General features: G+C 35.5%; 1 protein-coding gene across 2 annotated transcripts in view; it reads left to right on the forward strand.

Annotated features, from left to right (window-relative positions):
- DTWD2 (DTW domain containing 2) overlaps positions 1 to 22,297 on the forward strand; it is a 102,733-nt gene that overhangs the window by 28,846 nt on the left and 51,590 nt on the right. For both annotated transcript variants that reach the window (XM_059175801.1, XM_059175802.1), the window contains exon 4: positions 1,500 to 1,692. In XM_059175801.1, coding sequence (XP_059031784.1) covers positions 1,500 to 1,692 — 193 coding nt within the window. The remainder of the gene's footprint in view (positions 1 to 1,499; positions 1,693 to 22,297) is intronic.

Here is a 22,297-nt window from a genome sequence, read left to right on the forward strand (position 1 = left end):
TCATGTTAGAACTTTATAAAATTATTTTTTCCCTTCTTGGTAACTATTGTTTAGGAACACTTCTCATATAAAATTTTCTTTGCCTTGCCCTCAGAGATGAGATTTGCTCTGGGCTTGGTGTGAATTTTGCCATTTTATTAGGAATGCACATGAGATCCAGAGCCCTTTGCATGGCGAGTGTGTGTATCATTTACTTTGTGACATTTCTTTCACATAAAGTCTCTTTGTAATTTGTGGGTGGATGTAGGTATATCCAAACTTGATCCATCTGCCAGCTTGGATCCAGTTTATTTCATTGCAGTTTATTTCATTTCATTTAGATGAGTATCTAAACTATCTGGGTCATTCCTGACATTTGGCTATCTAACAGCTCTACCAACATGTTTGTGGTTGAGAATCTTTTTTTAAAAAAATTATTATTATTATTATTATTTTCCTCACCATAGCAACCCCCCCCCCCCAATGTTGTGGATGAGAATCTTGATGCGTTTTCAAATAGTTCATCCCATTTTGAATCTATTATATTAAGTAGTTTGTTTTTTTCCTTTGGAGCCTAATATGGTGCCTAGTCAGTAAACTATTATTCACTATTGGATTTTAAACTAAAGCCAGTTGATATTGTTAATTAATTATTAATCTGGCAATTGAATGGTGTTAATTTAAGTTTTTTTTAAAGAGTACATGATGTAACCATTCAGGAATGGTTAAGAGACCTACTGCTTTTGGTATCTTTTATAAGTGGAGTTTAAAAATACTTACCTTCAGGGGCACCTGGGTGGCTCAGTGGGTTAAAGCCTCTGCCTTTGGCTCAGGTCATGATCCCAGGGTCCTGGGATCGAGCCCCACATCGGGCTCCCTGCTCAGCAGTGAGCCTGCTTCCCCCTCTCACTCTCTGCCTGCCTCTCTCCCTACTTGTGATCTCTGTCAAATAAATAAATAAAATCTTAAAAAAAATACTTACTTTCAATTTTTTGCCTCTAGTATATAAGAAAACAATTGGGTTTTGTGTACCAACCCTATATCAGGTGACTTTCTAAATTTATTTGCTACTTATTGGAATTGTTTTGTAGCTTCCCTAGAACTTTCTATTCAAGTTGTACTATCACCTGCAAATGATCTTTATGGCTTTTATTTCTTTTTCTTGCTTTATTGCAATAACTGGGAACCTTAGTACAATGTATATTAGGAGTGGTAAAAACCAATATTTCACTTTGATCCCAATCTCAAGGGACATTGTAAAATAAGATCTTGTTGTACATTTTTGTAGATGCCATTAATCAGTTTGAAGATGCCATTTATTGTCTTCAATAGACTCTCAAACTTGTTTCCTTCCCTTCAAGGTTGTTTTGTTGCTTGCAGACAGAGGCTTTCTGACTCTTTCTTACATTTCCAGTACCAAAATGCTTTGATGTGTATTTTTGAAGGAACTACAATAAGAGTAGTTAAACTTCTTTTTTCCCCTCACAAGCTAACAGAGGATTTTCTTTTTAAATTTTTAGAGATCCTGAACTTTCAACTATTTGTCGGAAGTCTGATACATTAATATTATATCCAGGGGCCGAAGCTACTAATTTGGAAGAATTTATATTAGAATCTCCTATTTATCCTTCCACAATCATCATCATCGATGGTACATGGAGCCAGGCTAAGGACATTTTCTATAAGAATTCTTTGTTCCGACTCCCCAAACAGGTAAACTAGTATTTTAACGTAGAATAAACACAAATGTATAATTATGTATGTTGTATATATTTTCTGTGAGGAGCTACACATATGTTTTTTATGTATGGATTTGGTAATAATTATGTGTGTGAATGCATTTACATAGATATGTATATGGGTGTATGTGTGTTTGCTATGTATATGTAGAAAGTTTGTACCCTGTTCATCTTTTTCAATTCCTGCCACCAAACTTCACCTTAATTTAGGCATTTGGTTATAGTAAGAGTATCTCAGACATTTAATTGGTGAAGTCTAAGGATTAATTATTTCTATATCTGTTAATGTTTTTGTGAAGTGTTATATTTAAATACTTCTGTATGGTAACTGAATTACCTCTTCTTATTAGGAATGACTTAATTTTTATGAAATACTATTTTGTCATTTATTATTATAATTAGATTATCCTTCAATTTGTTGATGATGGTACGTTTCCCATAGTGAGCCATTCTTGTATTCATTGAATGTACCCCACTTGATCATTTTATATTCTCCTTTTGATATTTTGCTGAAATTTTTATTTGAGGCCCTTGAATTATAATTTATGTATTTTTTATACTTCTATTATCAGGTTTGAGTACTAAGATAGTCTTAACTTCACCAAATGAATAGGAGAGATTTTAGTATTTCCTATGGCCTAGAATAGTTCAAATAATATTGGAATTCTTGCTTTTTAAAAACTAGAATGAACTCATTGGTGAAACCACCTGTTCCTGGTCTTTTTAAAAATGATAACTTTTAAACCCTTCTTTTAAGCTCTTATGGAAATTATTCAAGCTTTCTCCTTCTGTTTGATTTTTTAATAACTTTTTAAAAAAACTTTAATCTTTTTGGGGTAATTATTCCTTTCCCTTGAGTTAACAAATTGGTTGCCATATACCTGAATATATTCTTACATACTTAATTTATTTTGAATTATGTCTTTTGTCCTTTCTAATCACTCACACACACACTTTTTTCCCTATGAGCATACTCAAAAGATGTTTTTCTGTTTTATTTAGCTTTTAAAAGTATTAGCCTTTAGATTGTTTTAATGGCTATTGTACTTCATTTTTTCCTTAATCTGTGATTTTTATCTTGATCAGTTTCTTTCACCACTTTCAGCTCATTTTTCTGTTTTTGTAAGATTTTACTGTGTATTTTCTTCCTTTAGTAAGATTAGTGAGTTCCTTCTTTAATAATAAAAGGAGAGAAGACTGTAATATTTCTTCTTTTTCTGGGTTTGTAAATGGTAAGAAACCCGAATTGGAAATGAGGTGCATTAGACAATGGATGGGTTTGATTGGACCTCCTTAGTGGTCCCAGACTACATTTGACTTATGTGTCCCTTCAGGTTTTTTGTTTTTTTTTTTAATAGTTAACATATAATGTATTATTTGTTTCGGTGTACAGGTCTGTGATTCATTAGTCTTACACAATGCACAGCACTCCCCATAGCACATACTCTCTCCATGTCCATCACCCAGCCACACCATCCCTCCCACCCCCCCGCTTCATAATATTTCTTCTTAATGTTACTTTCATTGTAGCTTATAATTTTGGGTTGATGTATACTTATCTATACCACTGATATGATTTGTAATTAGTTTTGATTTCTTTCTACTCATGGATTATTGATGACTTCTTTTATTTTTTAAGATTTTATTTATTTATTTTTGAGAGAGAGTGAGCAAGTAAACACGTACAAGCAGCAGGAAGGGGCAGAGGGAGAAGCAGACTCCCCACTGAGCAGGGAGCCCAGATGTGGGACTCAATCCCAGGATCCTGGGATCATGACTTGAGTTGAAGCAACCTATTGAGCCACCCACTTGCCCTATCAATGACTTCTTAATTCTCAGGTGTTATAAGATTTTTGTCTCTGTTTTATTTTTATTTCTTATTTTGTTATATTGTGATAAAAGAACACTGCCTACAATATTTTGAGTATGTTTATGATTTTTGTATGGGTAAGTAAATGGCAAATTTTTGTATCTGTTTTGTGACTATAAAAAATTCACTATAAAAATTCACATTCTCAGGGCGCCTGGGTGGCTCAGTGGGTTAAAGCCTCTGCCTTCAGCTCAGGTCATGATCCCAGGGTCTTGAGATCGAGCCCCCCCCCTCCTCTGCTCAGCGGGGGGCCTGCTTCCTCCTCCTTCTGCCTGCCTCTCTGCCTGCTTGTGATCTCTCTCTCTCTCTGTCAAATAAATAAATGAAATCTAAAAAAAAAAAAAAAAAAAAATTCACATTCTCAAATTTTTCATTGCACTTTTATTTTTGTCATACATGAAGTATTTGATTCTGAAAAAGGTATTTGAAAAGCTTCTGTTCATGTCTTTTAAATGAAGTTGGCTCTGCATTTCTAGTAGCTTTTGTGTTATATATTTATCTGTTCTGTTATGTGTATAACAACACATGCACTTGGTGACGAATAACAGTGGAATCATGATTCTGAGATTCTAATCTCAAACTCTTTGTAGTTTTCATTCCCTTTGATTAAAATGCGGATACAGTTTTTAGATGAGACTCATCTACGCAAAACAGATGTAAAAAACAGCTGACGTGTTGAGTGCTTTGAATGAGCCAGTCGTAATTCCAAGTGGTTTATGTGTCTTAACTTGCTTAAGTCGTCCCCAGAGTATTGTTACTGTCTTAGGTAACACATGAAGAGGCTGAGACACAGATGTGTTCAGTACCTTGCTTTAGATCACACAACTATTTCAGAGCAGAGCTGCGTCTTTAACCGATCTAGTTTTGAGCCAACGCTGTTGTCTTAACCAGAGCAGCGTACTGAAAGGGAAGCTTCCATCAAGGATATTTACCGAGTATAGCTTCCGCAGGTTTATCTGGCTTTGTGAATATACCATGATCCACAAGAACCAACTCCTAAAAGGCAGGGATACTGTTAGGTTGCTGCACATTTTAGACAAAATTTATGTTGACATTACAATTAGATATTGTCCAACATACAAAGAAAGTTTATGGAAGTCTTATGTCTGTAGGTTTGGTGCAAATATTTGAATTTTTTTTTCTTGCTTATGCTGTGTCTGCATCTTTCATTTTGTGGTAACATGAGTACATGAGTACCATAGCAATGAATTACAAAGTCATATTACAAAGATTAAAAGATACTTTAAAATAAATAATTTACCAAATTCATTTTCTTCTTTAAATTGAGTAGCAGTTAAGGACATAAATGAAATAATTTTCCCATCCTACTATACCATATATTTTTTTAATCACTTTTTCCTTTTCTCATTTTTCTAAGCTAGAAGCAAATATAAGTAGATATTTGTTTAGCCTGGAAATGGGCCTATTACGACCATCAGATAAAATAAAGTGCTTAAAAGAAACATTAGCTAGATTTGACTATATGACAGAAAATATCACCATAAGCTAAAGTGAAAGGCAGATAGCTTTCTGGAAATCTGTGAATCAGATAAAAGGCTTCGTAAGCTTAGAGTTCTTAGAGATAAAAAAGGTAAAGGTGAAAAATCTCCAAAAAATGGGCCATTAGAAAATAAATGTATTTATAAAATACTTTGGTAATTATATAACAATGTGATACTAAGATGTCAACTTTTATGTTGAAAGAGCTTCAAACTTTCAGAAAAGTCTCAAGAATCGTAACAAAGGTCCCTTGAATGCCCTGAAGTTTTACCATTATTCATTAATTGCCTCATCAGTCTCTCTGTGTGTATTTTATGCTTTTCTGAACCTCTTCATAGTTATGGAATAGGTATCCAAATTTACTTTTTAAATTGAAATGTTGCTAGCTCTGGCAAGAGCTCTAGCAAAAGTGTCTGTTCCTAAATATTTTTTCCTAAAAATTTTTTTTTTGCTTGAAATAAAAAAAAAATAGTGATTTAAAGCCCAACACAATTTATAAAAATTCATATATTCTGAGATAGTTTCATCTTAATATACATGGGAAATATGGGTCATTTTAGGAATAATAATACGTATGCTTTTTTAGAGTGTCATACAATACATAGCCCAAATATATGAGTGTGGGTTGGTTAGGCAAACCAACCCACTTTCTGGAAGTTGTTGCAAAAACCAGTGAAATCTGTATATTTACTCTTTCTTTAAAAGAAAAAAGTTTTGGGGCACCTGGTTGGCTCAGTGGGTTAAAGCCTCTGCCTTCGGCTCGGGTCATGATCCCAGGGTCCTGGGATCGAGCCCCACATTGGGCTCTCTGCTCGGCGGAGAGTCTGCTTCTCCCTCTCTCTGCCTGTTGCTCTGCCTACTTGTGATCTCTGTTAAATAAATAAATAAAATATTAAAAAAAAAAAAGAAAAAAGTTTTATATGTATACATACACTTACATATTCACAGATAGCTAAGTTGAGGTGAAGAGAGGATTGATTTTTGAATGTAACAATGCTTACCTTTAGACATCTATAAAATGATGTTGATAATTATAGTGATTTTATAGTAAGTTCTGAACTACCTCTTATAGTTCACTTTTTGTTACTTTTGTAACACTAAAAAGATATGCTTATTTTTAATATATTCTCCCCTTCTTAAAAAACTTCCCATTCGTATATAATGATTTTTATTTAATTAGTAACTATTCCCCAGCTTTTCTGGAAAGAATTTTTGTTTTATTATGCAATAAACTTTCCTAGGGGCCCGGCTTTAATAAGTGAGTGTACAGTTAAGATAACTTAACTTCTTGTAACATGAGTTGTGCACGGGTAATTAACGACAGAGTTTCAATTCAAACTTGAACAAAAAAGAAAGTATACAGGTCATGTCACTAGGAAGCTAAGAACCAGTAGGAGTGGATTCTGTCTTGCCTGGGATCTGGTTCTGAAGCAGCTCTCTCTGTTTTTGAGGATTGCTGCCCTCTGCATTGGGTTTGATTTTTGACTTCTTCTGTGCTACTAGAAGAAATCTGTAGGAAGCAGCAGATTAGCCTCTTACTGGCTTAATTTATCTTTTTTTTTTTTTTAAGATTTTATTTATTTGACAGACAGAGATCACAAGTAGACAGAGAGGCAGGCAGAGAGAGAGGAGGAAGCAGGCTCCCTGTTGAGCAGAGAGCCTGATGTGGGGCTCCATCCCAGGACCCTGGGATCATAACCCGAGCCAAAGGCAGAGGCTTTAACCCACTAAGCCACCCAGGTGCCCGTGGCTTAATTTATCTCAACAGAAAGATGATTTCTCCTTCCCAGGGCAGAATCCTGGATTGTCCCATTTTTGGGCGTGGGGAGGATGGTGGTACAACTAATGAGAGCAGGACCACATGAATCTGGAAATTTCTCCAAGAACGTGAGGTGGTGTTATCAGGACTATTTAAAAGCAGGGATGGTCAGACCAAAAACCCATAGATAACCAGACCACTATGTATCAGTTGTTTACTTGTAAAAGCATGTTTGTTTATATATTTCTTGGCTCAATCAAAATTAGTGTGGTAGAGTAGTATTTTAATATAATTCTTTCTTACGGTTTTGTTCACCAAGGGAAAGACTGAAATGTACAATGAAAATTCAGTACTTGTCTAAATCTTCAAATGTATAAATAATGTATAAATTAATTAGATTTTATTTATAAATGTAATTTGTCAGTTTTCTCATCAGTACACATATACTCACACACCTGCTTTTTGCATAAATTTGTCTTAACTGTTAGTCTTGGTTTAGCTGCTCCATTCATTTTCTATAGTAGTATAAACATTTTGCTGCAAATACATAAGAAAAAAATGGCAGAAAGAAAAAAATCAACATTAAAATCCAAGGTATTGCTTTCTTTACAGAAAAAAATATATAGTCTTCTTTCCCTAAATAAGAGAATAACCATATGTAAGCTTTGTACTTAACTGATGAATAAAAGAATTGTAATACAAACCCATTAAGTTGGCTTCTTCTTAATCTGGATTTCTAATATATCCAGACCATTTGGCAGTGAATCTCTTCCCTCAGAAGAATTTTACACAGGAGACTCTTGATGTTGGCTAGTAATAAATTCAAGATGAATATGGAAATGTTTGTAGAGGCTCCCAGCTTTCTTCATAAACTTATTTCCGGTGAGTTATTTGCATATCCTTGCTCTTTTGCCTTTAAAACTTCCACTAAAGCTGTATTTCTCACTTGATAAGCTGAACACTGTTGGGAGAACCCAGGGACTAAAACATTTTCATGAAAGCTGTTTCTTGTGTCTACATAGACCTATTACAGACTGGATTATGTTACATATCTAATCTTTTGCCTAATTCAAATTCATCATTATCCTCTAAATTTTTAACTGATATAGAAGATTTTATTAGTTTCAGCTGTACAACACAATGCTTTGATATTTGTGTTTATTGTAAAAGGACCTAAGTCTAACCTCTGTCAAGTGTTTTCTTTCTTGTGTTGAGAACTTTTTTTTTTTTTTTTTTAAGATTTTATTTGTTTATTTGACAGAGAGAGAGAGAGACCACAAGTAGGCAGAGAGGTAGGCAGAGAGACGGGGAGGCAGGCTCCCTGCCGAACAGAGAGCCTGATGCGGGGCTCGAACCCAGGACCCCGAGATCACGACCTGAACTGAAGGCAGAGGCCCAACCCACTGAGCCACCTAGGCACCTGAGAAATTTTAAGATCTGTTCTCTTAGCAGCTTTGACATGTACAGTATGGTATTATTAACCATATTTGCCATGCTCTGTGTTACATCCCTGTGACTTACCTGCTGGAAGCTTGTACCTTTTGACCCCACTTCACCCATTTTGCCTCCCCTCTGTCCTCCACCTCTGGCAACCACTGATCTTTTCTCTGTGTCTAGGAGCTCATTTGTTTAGATTATTATTATTTTTTTAAGATTCAACCTGTGAGTGAGGTTATATGGTGTTTATCTTTCTCTGTTTGACTTATTTCACCTTGTATAATGCCCTCAAGTTTATCCATGTTGTTGCAAATGACAAGATTTCCTTTTTTAAGTGGCTGAATAATGTGCACTGTGTGTGTCTGTTTATGTGTGTATCATTTTCTTTATGTGTTCATCCATCTATGGACCCTTAGATTGTTTCCATATCTTGGCTACTGTCGATAATACTGTGGTGAACATGGGAGTGCAGATGCCTTTTCAAGTGTTTTTGTTTTCTTCAGATTATCTTTTAATTCTCTCCAGAATTTCATGTTCGTTTACTTCTATTACCAGCATTGGGAGTTGGCTTATTTTTTTAATACCCTTTTCCTTTTCAAAAGAAACAGATTTTTTTGTTTGTTTTGTTTCATTTTTTATTTCATTGAATAATTTATAAAAGATTCTGGAAAACGAGTGCACAATACAACCTGTTTGAGATATAGAGTCTGAATAGCATAATTTACTTATTGTTTGTTAAGTGACTTCTGTACTGTGTCTTTCAATAAATGTGCTTTAAATTAGTAACAAAGTAAGTATTTCATGTCATGGAACTTTCAGATCTTTGGGGCATAGTAAGAAGAGTTGAATGTTAAATGCAGAATGCCAGGGGTTTATAATGCATCGATGATCTTTTTTGATCTTCACATATCTTTCATGGTTTTTTGTTTTTTGTTTTTGATAGACTGTATCTGTACCTCTGGGTCTCTTCTGGCTCATGTGTTGGAGTGTTGTGTTCTCCTCATGGGTGATGAGGCTTATCTCCAAGTTGTAGATGGCATTGTATTTATATATAGAACTTGAGTTAACTTGCTTCTGTTGGGTATATCATTCCAGGTAGTAGAACATAAATTGAGAGGAATTATGACTTGCTATATGTGAAAGGATAATTTAAAGAAAGTTACCAGAAATCTCTACATGAGGGGAGGCTGCCTGGCTCAGTCGAGAGAGCATATGACTCTTGAAATCAGGGGCGTGAGTTCATGCTCTATGTTGTGCCTAGAGTTTACTTAAAAAGAAAAATAAAAAAGAAATATGTGCATGAAATTCATCGCTTCCCTATTTCCATCTGTTCCTCATTGAGTTCTTTATTTTTTTTTTAAGATTTTTATTTATTTATTTGACATACAGAGATCACAAGTAGTCAGAGAGGCAGGCAGAGAGAGAGGGGGAGGCAGACTCCCTGCTGAGCAGAGAGCCCAATGCGGGCTCGATCCCAGGATCCTGAGATCATGACCTGAGCAGAAGACAGAGGCTTTAACGCGGTGAGCCACCCAGGTGCCCCCCAGAAGGAATCTTAAAGATTAATAAATTCTTAGCATTTCAGAAGTCAGGAAGCTAAAGGCCAGCAATAAATGTGTCTGCTGAAGTCGCAGCCAGTTATGGGGAGATCCAGAGGTATAATCTGCTTCTCCTGCATTCTAATTCAGCATTTCAGGCTATTCCTAGAATTTGCTAATTAAAAAAAAATTTTGTGTTGAATTTACTTTAACAATAACCTAAATTTATGATTTTATGTCACAAATCATTTGTCTAATGTAGTGCCTGAAATGAAAGGCATTATTATTCTCAAGTGGAATAAGTCAGGTAGAGGTATACAACAGCAGACTGTGGAAGGAGGTGCTCTGCCTTCCTTGTCAGAGTGTGGTTCGTGGACCAGCAGCATTGGCATCACTGGGAAGTCGCTTAGAAATGCAGAATATCAAGTGCCACTTTAGAATTACTCAGGATCGCTATTTTAACAAAACATCTGGATAATTCTTCTATACATTAAAGTTCGAGAAGCACTGCTGCACTAGGTATTTTAAAATTGACATGTAATTCACAACCTTTAAAGGTAGGCCTTTGTAGTGTACAGTTCAGTGGATTTTAGTATATATGCAAAGTTGTATAACTGTCACCATTATCATATTCCACAATATTTTCATGTTTTTCAGTTCCTTTCCCCCCAAAAGCTCTGTACTCATTGTTAGTCCCCTTTTTCCTTCCCCCATTCACAAATGCAGGTGACCCACTGCTCTGTTTGTTGTCTCTGTAGATTTTTCTGGGATATTTTCTATAGACAGAATTATACAGTAGGTAGTCTCTGTGTCAGGCTTCTGTGACTGAACCACAGATATTTCAGAGTTGACCTGTGTTGTAGCACATGTCAGTATTCCACTCTTTTTTATGGCTGAGTAATATTCCAGTATATGCATATACCACATTTTGTTTATCATTAATCCATTGATGGACATTTTGTTTGTTTCCACTTTTTGGCTCTTGTGATGATGCTTTTTAAAAAAATATTATTTTATTTATTTATTTGATAGAGCACGAGAGAGCAGAAGTAGGCAGAGCAGTAGGCAGAGGGAGAGGGAGAAGCAGGCTCCCTGCTAAGCTGATGTGGGGCTCAATCCCAGGATCCTAGGATCATGACCTGAGTCGAAGGCAGAGGCTTAACCCACTGAACCACCCAGGCACCCCAGATGAGGCTGTTATAAATATTTGTCTGTAGGTTTTTGTGTGCCTGCCTTTTTTCAGTTCTTTTGGGTACATACCTGAGAGTAGAATTGTTGGGTCATTTAGTAACTGTTTGAAGCTTTTGAGGAACTGTCAAAGTATTTCACAAGGCTGATGCACTATTTTATATTTCCTCTAGTGATGCATGAATGTCTGAATGATTCAATTTCTCCATTTCTGGGCCAACCTTACTTATGTCTTTGTGTGTGTGCGCGCGTGTGCGCGCACGCACACGCACGCCCTTGCACACGTGTATGTGTGTGTTTCCCTAGTGATTAATGATGTCAAGCATCATCTTTGTATGTGCTAATTGGTCATTTGTGTATCTTTTTTGGAGAAATGGCTTTCAAGTGCTTTGCTGATCTTTAAATTCGCTATTTTGCTTTTTTTCTTTTTAAGATTTTGTTTGAGAGAGAAGGATAGAGAGAGGTTGCACTAGTGGAGGGTAGGGGCGCAGGGAGAAGTAGACTTCCTGATGAGCAAGGAGCCCTGTGGAAGGCTTGATCCCAGGACCCTGAGCTGAATGCAGGCACTTAACGGACTGAGCTACCCAGTTGCCCCTTGGTATTTTGTTTTTCTTATGATTGAGTTTAAAGCATTTTTTAAATATTCGTAGAATGCCCCATATTAGATATATGACTTGCAAGTACTTCCTCTTTTCCCTGGGGTATTCTTCTATTTTCCTAATTGTGTTCTGTGATGCAAAAAAGTTTTTAATTTTGGTGAAGTCCAACTTACCTGTTTTTTCTTTAGTTTCTTGAGTACTAGTTGTTTAAATACTTATAGAAAAAGAAGCAAGTTAAAAAAAGATTGGAGGCCCTAAGTATAAAAGTCAAAGGAGATTTCAGATTTGGGAGAAGGGCTTATGAATCTCTGGACACCAAATGCTAGAAATATTTTAAGAAGTTGAGAAGCTGTTACTCTGTTCTTAATTAATTTAATTTCCCAAACATTCCTGTATTAGTTATTATGTGTCACTTTTCTAAATACGAATATCGACTCATTTAATTGTCATGATAATTTAATATGATTTTCATTTAGTAGAAACAAAAACTGAGACACAGAGATGTTAAGTAACTTGCCTGAGATCACACAGCTAGCATGCAAGGGCCTGGTAAAGAATTCTGACATATGTGTTTAAAGTTTCTCTGTCAAATACAATGTTGGTATTAAGGGGATGAAAGAATTAATCTATAATCTTAATTACAGAGAAGGATCTAGAGGCTCCTGTCTGAGAGTGTGTGGAGGAAGAAGTGTTAGGGCCAGTCTGGAAAATGGGAGCAGTTGGGGTAAGCATCCAATATTAGAACAATATGTTTTTTAGTCACTGGTATGATTTATCTCTGGGAATTAATTAGACTTCATTTTTGTGATTTTAAATTAGACTTGCCTATATGATCTTCTACATATATTTATATACCTTTCTTAAGAGAGATTAGAAAGAGTTACACATATTTTCTCATATCTAGGTGGTAATTGTTATGTAACAGGTATTGAATGTCAGTGAGATATTGAAAAATTTTATTATGGCCCACATGTTGTTCATACCTTTTGGACAACTCAGTCCACAAAAAGACACAATTTCATGAGTCAAAGAGTCTGCCTTTAAAGGAGGAGAGGGAAACTGATGATTCTTGATAGGTGTGGTAATAGATACAATACTATTAACTGTTGAAAGAAATTGGCAGTTAAAGCAATAGTTAGGGACACCTGGGTGGCTTAGTCGGTTAAGCATCTGCTTTCCACTCAGGTCATGTTCCCAAGGTCCCGGGATCGAGTTCCACCGGGGCCTTCTTGCTATGTGAGGAGCCTGCTTCTCCCCCTGCCTGCTTCACCTCCTGCTTTCTCTCTCTCTCTCTCTCTCTCTCTCTCATTCTCTCTGACAAATAAATGAATAAAATCTTAAAAAAAATAATAAAGCGGTAGTTAATAATTCCCTTTGCCTCCCTTCCAGGTAACCCCCTAACTGCATTTCCCTCCTTGCAACTTTTTAGAGTTAAAAGTATCTTGCGTTTCCTTCCCAAAAAAAAAAATTTTTTTTTTTTTTTGGTGCTCATAAACAGTGTAACAGGCTATACTCAACTTCCAAGGTATGTGCACCATTCCACGTGTCCTTTCACTGAGGCACCAGTGCTCTGTGCTCAGAAAGGCCTGAGCGAGCAGAAACATGAAGATAGTCACAGAGCGTTGTTTCCCAAGGCTAGGATATAAATTCTGAGCTCTAAGTCTCCTATATAAGCCTCATAACTGGGAAATCCCCAAATTTCCCATCATCAGCCAGTCTGTGGTATTTTGTTACAGCACCCTGTGCTAAGACACACCTCTGTCAGTTACCAGGGAGAAATGCCCTCATCAAAAGGCAAACAGGAATGCGATGCATATTACATTGTTATTCAGAAAAGCTTTTTCAACTTTTTACTCAAGTAGTTCTTTTTGCCCATTTCTTCTTTTGTTACCTGTGCTTTTGGTATCACATCCATGAAATTTTTGCCACATCGTCGTGTGCCACAATGTTGTGAAGCTGTTCCCCTGGTTTTCTTAGGAGGCTTTTAGCTTTGGGTCTTATTTATGTCTTGAATCCATTTTGATTTCTTTTTCATGTATGGTGTAAAATACGGGTCCAGCTTTAGCTTTTCCAGTACCATTTGTTGGAGATTGGCCATTCCCCATCTTCCTGATCATCTTTGTCTCATTTTTTTCTGACATATTTAAATGATTTTTTTCTCATGCATGTTTTATTTTTTTCCTCAATTTCATTTCTGCTTTTTAGAGTACAATACTATTTTTATTCTTTTTTTAAAATAATAGTTTTAGTATTTTTTCCTCCTAACTTTTTTCTTTTATCGTCCTATGATTTCAAAAAGTACGTGTTTAATATCCTTGAAAAGACAGAAAAGTTGTAGTCTAAACTTTTTTTTCTCCAGAATGTCTTTTCGTGTGTTCTCTTTGTCAATTGTTTATATGTTTGCTTATTTATTCACTTATTCATTGGTTCACTAACTCATTTGTACAACATGTATCTGTTGAAATGCTTTCTCAGCTCCGTAGTCTACTTTGATGTTTTTGGTTTTGTTAGCGGACTAGAGTAGACCTGATCTATGTCTTCATGGAGCTAACAGTTTATTTACAGAGATTGACAATAATCTATTAGGTAACCACAAACATTTAATAATAATTGTGGTGTTCCTGCCCACCCCCTCCCCCCCAGCCTTTTTGGTGTAGGGTTTACTGCATTGGTCTTGGTCTAGAATTTCTTAAAGTTTCTTTGCTTGGGATATGGCTATTCTCATAAGGGGTTTTCTTTAGATAAACATAGTGCAGTCTTAATTTACCTGGGAGCACTATCTTGAAACTTAGCTTACAGTTTTGGGGATTAAGTAGAAAAAGGAAGCAGGGTTATTACCTTTCTTCATAAAATATTATTATATCGGAGATGGTTTACTTGATAATTTGGACATCTTAACACTTAAGATATAATATGTGGTATAGGATAGAAGTCACTAGAAGAAGCAAATGCCCTTAAAAATGTGTATCTAAACAAGATGGGATTGGGAGGGAGACAAACCATAAGTGACTCTTAATCTCACAAAACAAACTGAGGGTTGCCGGGGGGAGGGGGTTTGGGAGAAGGGGGTGGGATTATGGACATTGGGGAGGGTATGTGATTTGGTGAGTACTGTGAAGTGTGTAAACCTGGTGATTCACAGACCTGTACCCCTGGGGATAAAAATATATGTTTATAAAAAATAAAAAATTAAAAAAAAATGTGTATCTAACTTAGAAAACTTTTTATTTAAAATGAATATATGATGATAATCAATTGAAGAATATACAAAGTATCATTTTATTTTGTAGTAATGGAAAAATACCATTGCTGGGGGTTACCTGAAAACAAAAATAATAGGTTATATGATATCTTAAATATTTATAGGTGTGAACACAGCAGTTACATTTTCCTTATGAATTGTTACATTGGCAGAATTTTCATTGTAAAGTCATTTATCAGGAACGGCAAAAACAGTCAGTAATAACAGAAATCGAAATTTTTGTTTCTTAGGCATTCCTTTTTAGAAATATATATAGTGGGGCGCCTGGGTGGCTCAGTGGGTTAAGCCTCTGCCTTAGGCTCACGTCATGGTCTCAGGGTCCTGGGATCCAGCCCGCATCAGGCTCTCTGCTCAGCGGGGAGCCTGCTTCCCTGCCCCCTCTCCCCCCACCTCCCCGACCTCTCTCTCTGCCTACACTCTCTCTCTGTATGTCAAATAAATAAAAATTTAAAAAACTTAGAAAGAAATATATATATAGCAAGATAACTTTCTGTAATGATTTGTTATGGTATCTTCTTTAAATACTAAAAGAGAGTGTGATGTGGTAGTTCATTTGCCATCTGCCCTTGTTTTTCTTTGTTTGCATTTTTCTTTTTGTGCTGTGTTGGAGTATAGCAGGTACATAGTCTCCAGTGGCAGTTTGTTGAATTGTCCTTTATCGTTTGCATTATCCTGCACGCGTGATAATTCTTCCGATGTGTCTGACTTGTGAACCCATTGTCAGCACAGTTTCCTTATTTGGATCATTGTGGTGAATAGATGCATAATCATCGTATCCTGGCATCATCCTTTTCCTGTTTAAATTCTGGTGTGTAACTCTTATGGAATAAACTGTGCATGTTTAAAGTGTACAGTTTGCTAAGTTTTAACACGTTTGCACCTGTGCAACCATCATCAGGGTGAAGATAGTAAACATGTGTCCATCACTTAACAAATTTTCTTGAGCTTTGTCATTCTTTTTTTTTTTTTTTAAGATTTTATTTATTTATTTGACAGGGAGAGACACAGTGAGAGGGAACACACACAAGTCGGGGGAGTGGGAGAGGGAGAAGCAGGTTCCCTGCTGAGCAGGGAGCCCGATGTGGGGCTCAATCCCAGGACCCTGGGATCATGACCTAAGATTAAGGCAGACACATAAGGACTGAGCCACCCAGGTGGCCTGAGCTTTTGTCATTCTTTATTCCCCTCTTCTCCTGTCCTGAGACAACCTGTGATCTATCTGCTACTATCAATTAATTTGCATTTCCTAGAATCTTATATGAATATAATTACACATTAATACCTTTTTTTTTTTTTTTTTTGGTATGACTTCTTTCACTTGGCCTAATCATTTTGCAGTTTATTCTTTTTGGTGTGTATCCAAAGTTCATTCTTTTTTATTACACCGTGCACTTTGTTTATGTGGGCATCTGTTCATGACCTTTGGGTTGTTTTCGGGTTTGGGCTATTACGAATAATGTAGCTGGTGCATCATTACAAATCTTTGTATGGATGTATGCTTTCTCTTTGAGTGGCTTCACCTAGGAATGGGATGCTTGGATTCATGTAATAGGTGAATGCTAGACTTAAAAAAATGGGGGGTGGTGGTGGACAGTTTTGGAAAACTATCAAACTGCTTTCTGAAATGGTTTTACCATTTTGCATCCCTTCAGTAGTTTATGAGATCCAATTTCTTCACGTCCGTGATAACACTTGATATGGGCAGTCTTTGATGTTTTAGCCATTATAATAATTGTATAGAGATATCTTTTGTGGCTTTGTTTTGCATTTACCTGATCATTAATGATGCCTAATGTCTTTTCACCTGCTTATTTGTGGTCTGTCTTTGGTAAAGTGTACATCAAATCTTTTGCCCATTTTTATTTTATTTTTATTTTTTTTTTTTTTTTAAATTTTATTTTTTATTAACATATAATGTATTATTAGCCCCAGGGGTACAGGCCTGTGAATCGCCAGGTTTACACACGTCATATCACATACCTTCCCCAATGTCCATAGCCCCACCACCCTCTCCAGAGGGAAGAAGTCTCTCTCCCTGGCAACCCTCAGTTTGTTTTGTCAGATTGAGTCTCTTATGGTTTGTCCCCCTCCAAATCCCCTCTTGTTTCATTTATTCTTTTCCTACCACCCAAACCCCCGACATTGTCTCTCAACTTCCTCATATCAGGGAGATCATATGATAATTGTCTTTCTCTGATTGACTTATTTTGCTGAGCATAATACCCTCTAGTTCCATCCATGTCATTGCAAGTGGCAAGATTTCATTTCTTTTGGTGGCTTTGGCTGCATTGTATATATATATATATACCACATCTTCTTTATCCATTCATCTGTTGATGGACATCTAGGTTCTTTCCATAGTTTGGCTATTGTGGACGTTGCTGCTATAAACATTTGGATCACTACATTTGTATCTTTAGGATAAATACCCAATAGTGCAATTGCTGGATTGTAGGTAGCTCTATTTTCAACTTTTTGAGGAACCTCCATGCTCTTTTCCAGAGTGGTTGCACCAGCTTGCATTCCCACCTATGGAGTAGGAGGGTTCCCCTTTCTCCGTATCCTTGCCGGCATCTGTCATTTCCTGACTTGTTAATTTTAGACATTCTGACGGGTGTGAGGTGGTATCTCATTGTGGTTTTTGATTTGTATTTCCCTGATGCAGAGTGATGTTGAGCACTGTTTCATGTGTCTGTTAGCCATCTGGATGTCTTCTTTACAGAAATACCTGTTCATGTCTTCTGCCCATTTCTTGATTGGATTATTTGTTCTTTGGGTGTTGAGTTTGCTAAGTTCTTTATAGATTTTGGATACTAGCCCTTTATCTGATATGTCATTTGCAGATATATTCTCCCATTATGTCAGCTGTCTTTTGGTTTTGTTGACTGTTTCCTTTGCTGTTTTTGCCCATTTTTAAATTGGCTCCTCTGTTTTCTTAATGAGTTTGGAAGCCCCCCCCCCCCCCTGCACCTTCCACTGCAGGCCCTTGAGTCTGAGAGTTCTTTATGTATTCTGGGTACAAATCCTTTATTATGTATGTGATTTGCAAATATTTTCTTCTAGTCTGTGGCTTGTCTTTTCATTCGCTTAGCAGAGAGTCTCTTTGGAAGTGCAGAATTTCTTAATTTTGATGAAATCCAGTTAATGCATTTTAAAATACATGTGGTTGATTTTTAAGGTAAGGAATCTACCAGAGAAGTCAGCCTATTGTACCTTTATGCATGAAGAATGGAAAGAGATAAAGTTTCCAAAATTTTTATGGCTAACAAAGCTGTGCTCCAGGTATTTAAATCTTCAGAAATAGAAATGAGAGGTCAAATTCTATTACCAGGGCAATCACTTATCAAACAAGACAACCAATTAAAAAAAAACCCAGATTTATTCAATAAAGGCTTTAGTCCCAGGACATGCTAGGACTCTTTGGCTCCAGATGACTTGAGAGACTCCTTCATTACAAATAAGCAGTTGAAGGATGGTTTTATCACAGAAAATAGAACATAGAACAGGGTGATTATTACATTTGTAACTTAACAGCCTCTATACTAGACTTGTATCCTTGTGAATGCTTTCAGTTGTGTGTTATCAGGACAGGTCCTCGGACTTCGAATGTTTTGCCCTCGGCAGAATGAGCCTGAGCATCTCTTTTTATCTTTCTGAGATTCCTTTCACTAGCAATTACTAGCTAGGAGGGCTTGTGTTCTCCAAGATAAACCAGAAATTCCATTAGTTACTTGGTCCTTGGAGGAAAGAGCAAGGCTGAGAAATTTAAATATTTGTAGGATGAAATAAAAAGGGAAATTTTATTTTAACAAATCAAATAGCGGTAAATAATGTTTTATCTACATAAACACATGACACATATGTAGACAATTATAAACATACACCTAAGTATATAATGCAGGTATTAACAAAGGTACTTTGTCTTTTGAGATTTAAATAAAATTGTCTTGTGTTCCTTATCAACTATGCTGCAGGAGTTTTCTGCAAGCATATAATGATCACTCTCACTCTGAATTCCTCCTCATCTTACATGGATTCAGCCTTGTGTCTATCCAGATATGGAAGGTTGGCCCTTTCCTAGTTCACTCCACATCACATACACAGAGAGTTCATGTTTATATATAATAGACACTAATGAATGCTGGATTAGATGAAGTTACAGGGCTTGCAGAGGGGTGGAACAAGGTGAGCGATTTAAAATGGAATGTTCAGTAGCCCTGTTCTTTCTCCACGTACTTCTGGTTTTTTGCAATAATCCACTCTCCCTCTTTGTCTGTCTGTGTCTCTCTTTCTGCATGTCTTTTTCTTCTGTTATCCCTTCTCTTACCTTTCCATTTGTCATTGCCTACAGATTCAGTGGAGATTTAGGTATGTCTGATTATTTATCTCTTTGTAGATCTCATTTTGTGGGAGAATTTCCCTGAACACAGGCAGAAACCTTAATGTTAGCTGGTTAAAAAACAAACAAAAATGCATTTTTTTTTTCTACATTAATGTGTATCTTAAAAATATGGTACAACAGTTAGAATATATTACTCTGGAACTAAGTTTTTTTTTTTTGTATTTGACATATTTTGGATCTTTTGTTTGTGACATGTGTATGATAGCTTATGTAACCATTCCTTTTAGTGGACATTTTAGGTATGAGTACTAAATTTTAGTGAACATCTTTGAACACAGTAGCTTTTTGAATGTGGGAGAATTTTTATTAGACTCTTAGAAGTGGATTTGGGGTCAGAAAGTATGTACATTTTATACTTTGGAAGATACTGGCAGAGCAATCTCCACTAATAGTCCAGGAAAGTGTCTATGGCCCCATACTCTCAGCAGTCCTGGGTATTGTCATCATTTTACCTTTTGCTAATGTGATGGTATAAAGTGGTATCTGATTATTATTTTAAATGTCTTTTTAATTGAATCACCTATTTTTGCTGTAATTCCAAATTTAATATAGACACTAATGGTGTGCATTCAAAGATGTTCATTATAATCCTAAATAAGGCAATAGATTTTGATTCTGTATTCTTTGTGACATAATTCTGTCCTAATATGTATGTAAAATTATCTAATATAAATGTTACATTTTAAGGCAAAATGTTTTTTCTCTTTAGCTCTTTTGTTTCACTTGATTGAATTTCAAATATGCATTAATAGATGGGATTATGATGATGTTAAATATGGCAGAGATTATTATTACTATTATTTTTTATTTTTTTTAAATTTTGGTACATAACTTTACCTTTCTGGGAAACTCAAATTTATTTTTAATGGGATTTTTGTCTTCGTAATGACAGTGCATAGTGCATGATATTTACTCAACTTTTTAAAAAACATTTATTTATTTAAGAGAGAGAGCGGGCATGCGTGTGAGTGGGAGAGGGGCTAAGGTTGAGGGAAAAAGAGAATCTCAAGCAGACTCCCTGCTGAGTGTGGAGCCTGAAATAGGGCTTGATTCCACAACGCTGAGACCATAACCTGAGCCAAAATCAAGAGTTGAATGCTCAACCGACTGAGCCACCCAGGCACCCCTGTAACACTCAATTTTTAAACCACATTTAGAGGTGTTCACCATCTCCTTTAGATAGTTAGCTAGAGATTTGGTGGTCCTGACACTTTCCTTTGAAAATTCTGATAAGCTTCAGAGGACCAGATCATAGTTGGTATTCTCAAAGTATTTTATAGCCGGACTCAAGTGCTGCTGAGTTTTTGCTTGGTAGAATTGGAATCCTTCTAACTTCTTAACAGTGATGAGTATTCCCACTAGATTATGGTTTATAAGTAATGTTTTATGAAGGCTGTTTATTTTTCTTCAGTTACTATGATGTACAGTGTCCATTTCTCTCATAATTTATGATTTTATCTTTCGAAAAGGAGAAATGTTGTCAACATTATTTGAACTTATGAAAACACATTTATAATCCTTACTAATTATGTAGCAGTTAGTTTTAAAAGTTATTTAAAATTTATCTCATATGTTTCCCAGGAAAAAAACTTTTAGGCAATATTGTTCCCACTATGTTTTAAGAATACTGACTGAGGTTTTATCATTTTGGCCAGTGAAGATTAGTAACCACATTTTTGTTGAAAAAAAAAATGGAGTTTTATGATATACTGTTTTTACTATAATAAATTTAAAGATATTTTTGATGAAAGCAAAGATAAATTAGTAATAAAAACTGGTGTCCATTTTAGTATGATAAAATATACAGATGCACCCAAAGGATATAATCTCATGTCAAATATATAGAAAGATTATATAGTAATGCAAATATCTATTTATATGGCATAAAAGGATATAAACAAATTTTTGACGACTTATAATCTTAGAGCATCTGGTCCTTTGATATCATTAACAACTTTGCATGCAATCCAAATCTTAAGATCCATATGGCAATCAATTGTGTATACACCAAAGAAGATGTCTCAGAAATTATTATAGACTTATGAGTTCTAGTAGATTTTAAGTCTACTGTGAATAATGTGTTGATTACCATATAAACTAACAGGCATACTTTTCCCAAATGGATGCTTGTAGAAGTGATTATGATTGAAAACACTATAGTTCTTGGTTTTACGCTTTCCAGTGATCAGAAACATTTTAAACTATAAACAGTATGTTCTCCAATATGAAAAAGATCCATTGAGATAATTATGTTGAAGAAAAATAATGATAAATATTTAAATATAACGATGAGTTTGACAGTAAATATTCAGTCTCATCTGAAAATTTTTTGTTTTATTTTGTTTGTTTTTGTTTTTTGGTTTATAGAAATCTGGGTACTCTAACCAGTTTATGATTTATTATTTGATCTTTATTTGAGTATAAATGAGTTACAGTTGTCATATACTCATGTGGTTTATCTTTTAGCTATGCATTCCCACAGATGAACCTACTTATATTTCATCCATCCTATTAATATTTTTTGAGTCCCTACTTTGTTTTAGGTAGTATTCAATACAAAGGATGCACTTAAAAAACTCTTTTTGCCTTTGAACATTTGATAACTGATATTTCAAGTAACATATTTGCAGCTTTTCATTGTTCATAACTTCATCAAGTTAAATAATTGTATTTTCATGAATTATTTTCTCAAGAGAACCACTGGATACAGTGACATATATTGATATAAGGTAAGAGAAGGTATATTGTTATGCGATCATATAGACAAATTCTTAGAATATGTTTCATGGTAAATTGCCCCAAACAGAAATAATAAAAGGGAGATAATTATAAATCATTAATAAGAACTTAAGATTATAGTGAACCATTGCAGTTTAATTTTGAGTTTAGCTTGTGTTAAAAATAAATATTCCTAATGAAGTCATTTTGATCTCTTGATGATCTGAATTTGTAATCCACTTTATGGATAATCAAGAACTTGTCTAGCTTATGTTGACAGGTCTCGGACACAGTTTACAGCCTGTT

Source organism: Mustela lutreola, chromosome 5 (genome assembly GCF_030435805.1).
Source record: "Mustela lutreola isolate mMusLut2 chromosome 5, mMusLut2.pri, whole genome shotgun sequence".
Taxonomy (NCBI): domain Eukaryota; kingdom Metazoa; phylum Chordata; class Mammalia; order Carnivora; family Mustelidae; genus Mustela; species Mustela lutreola.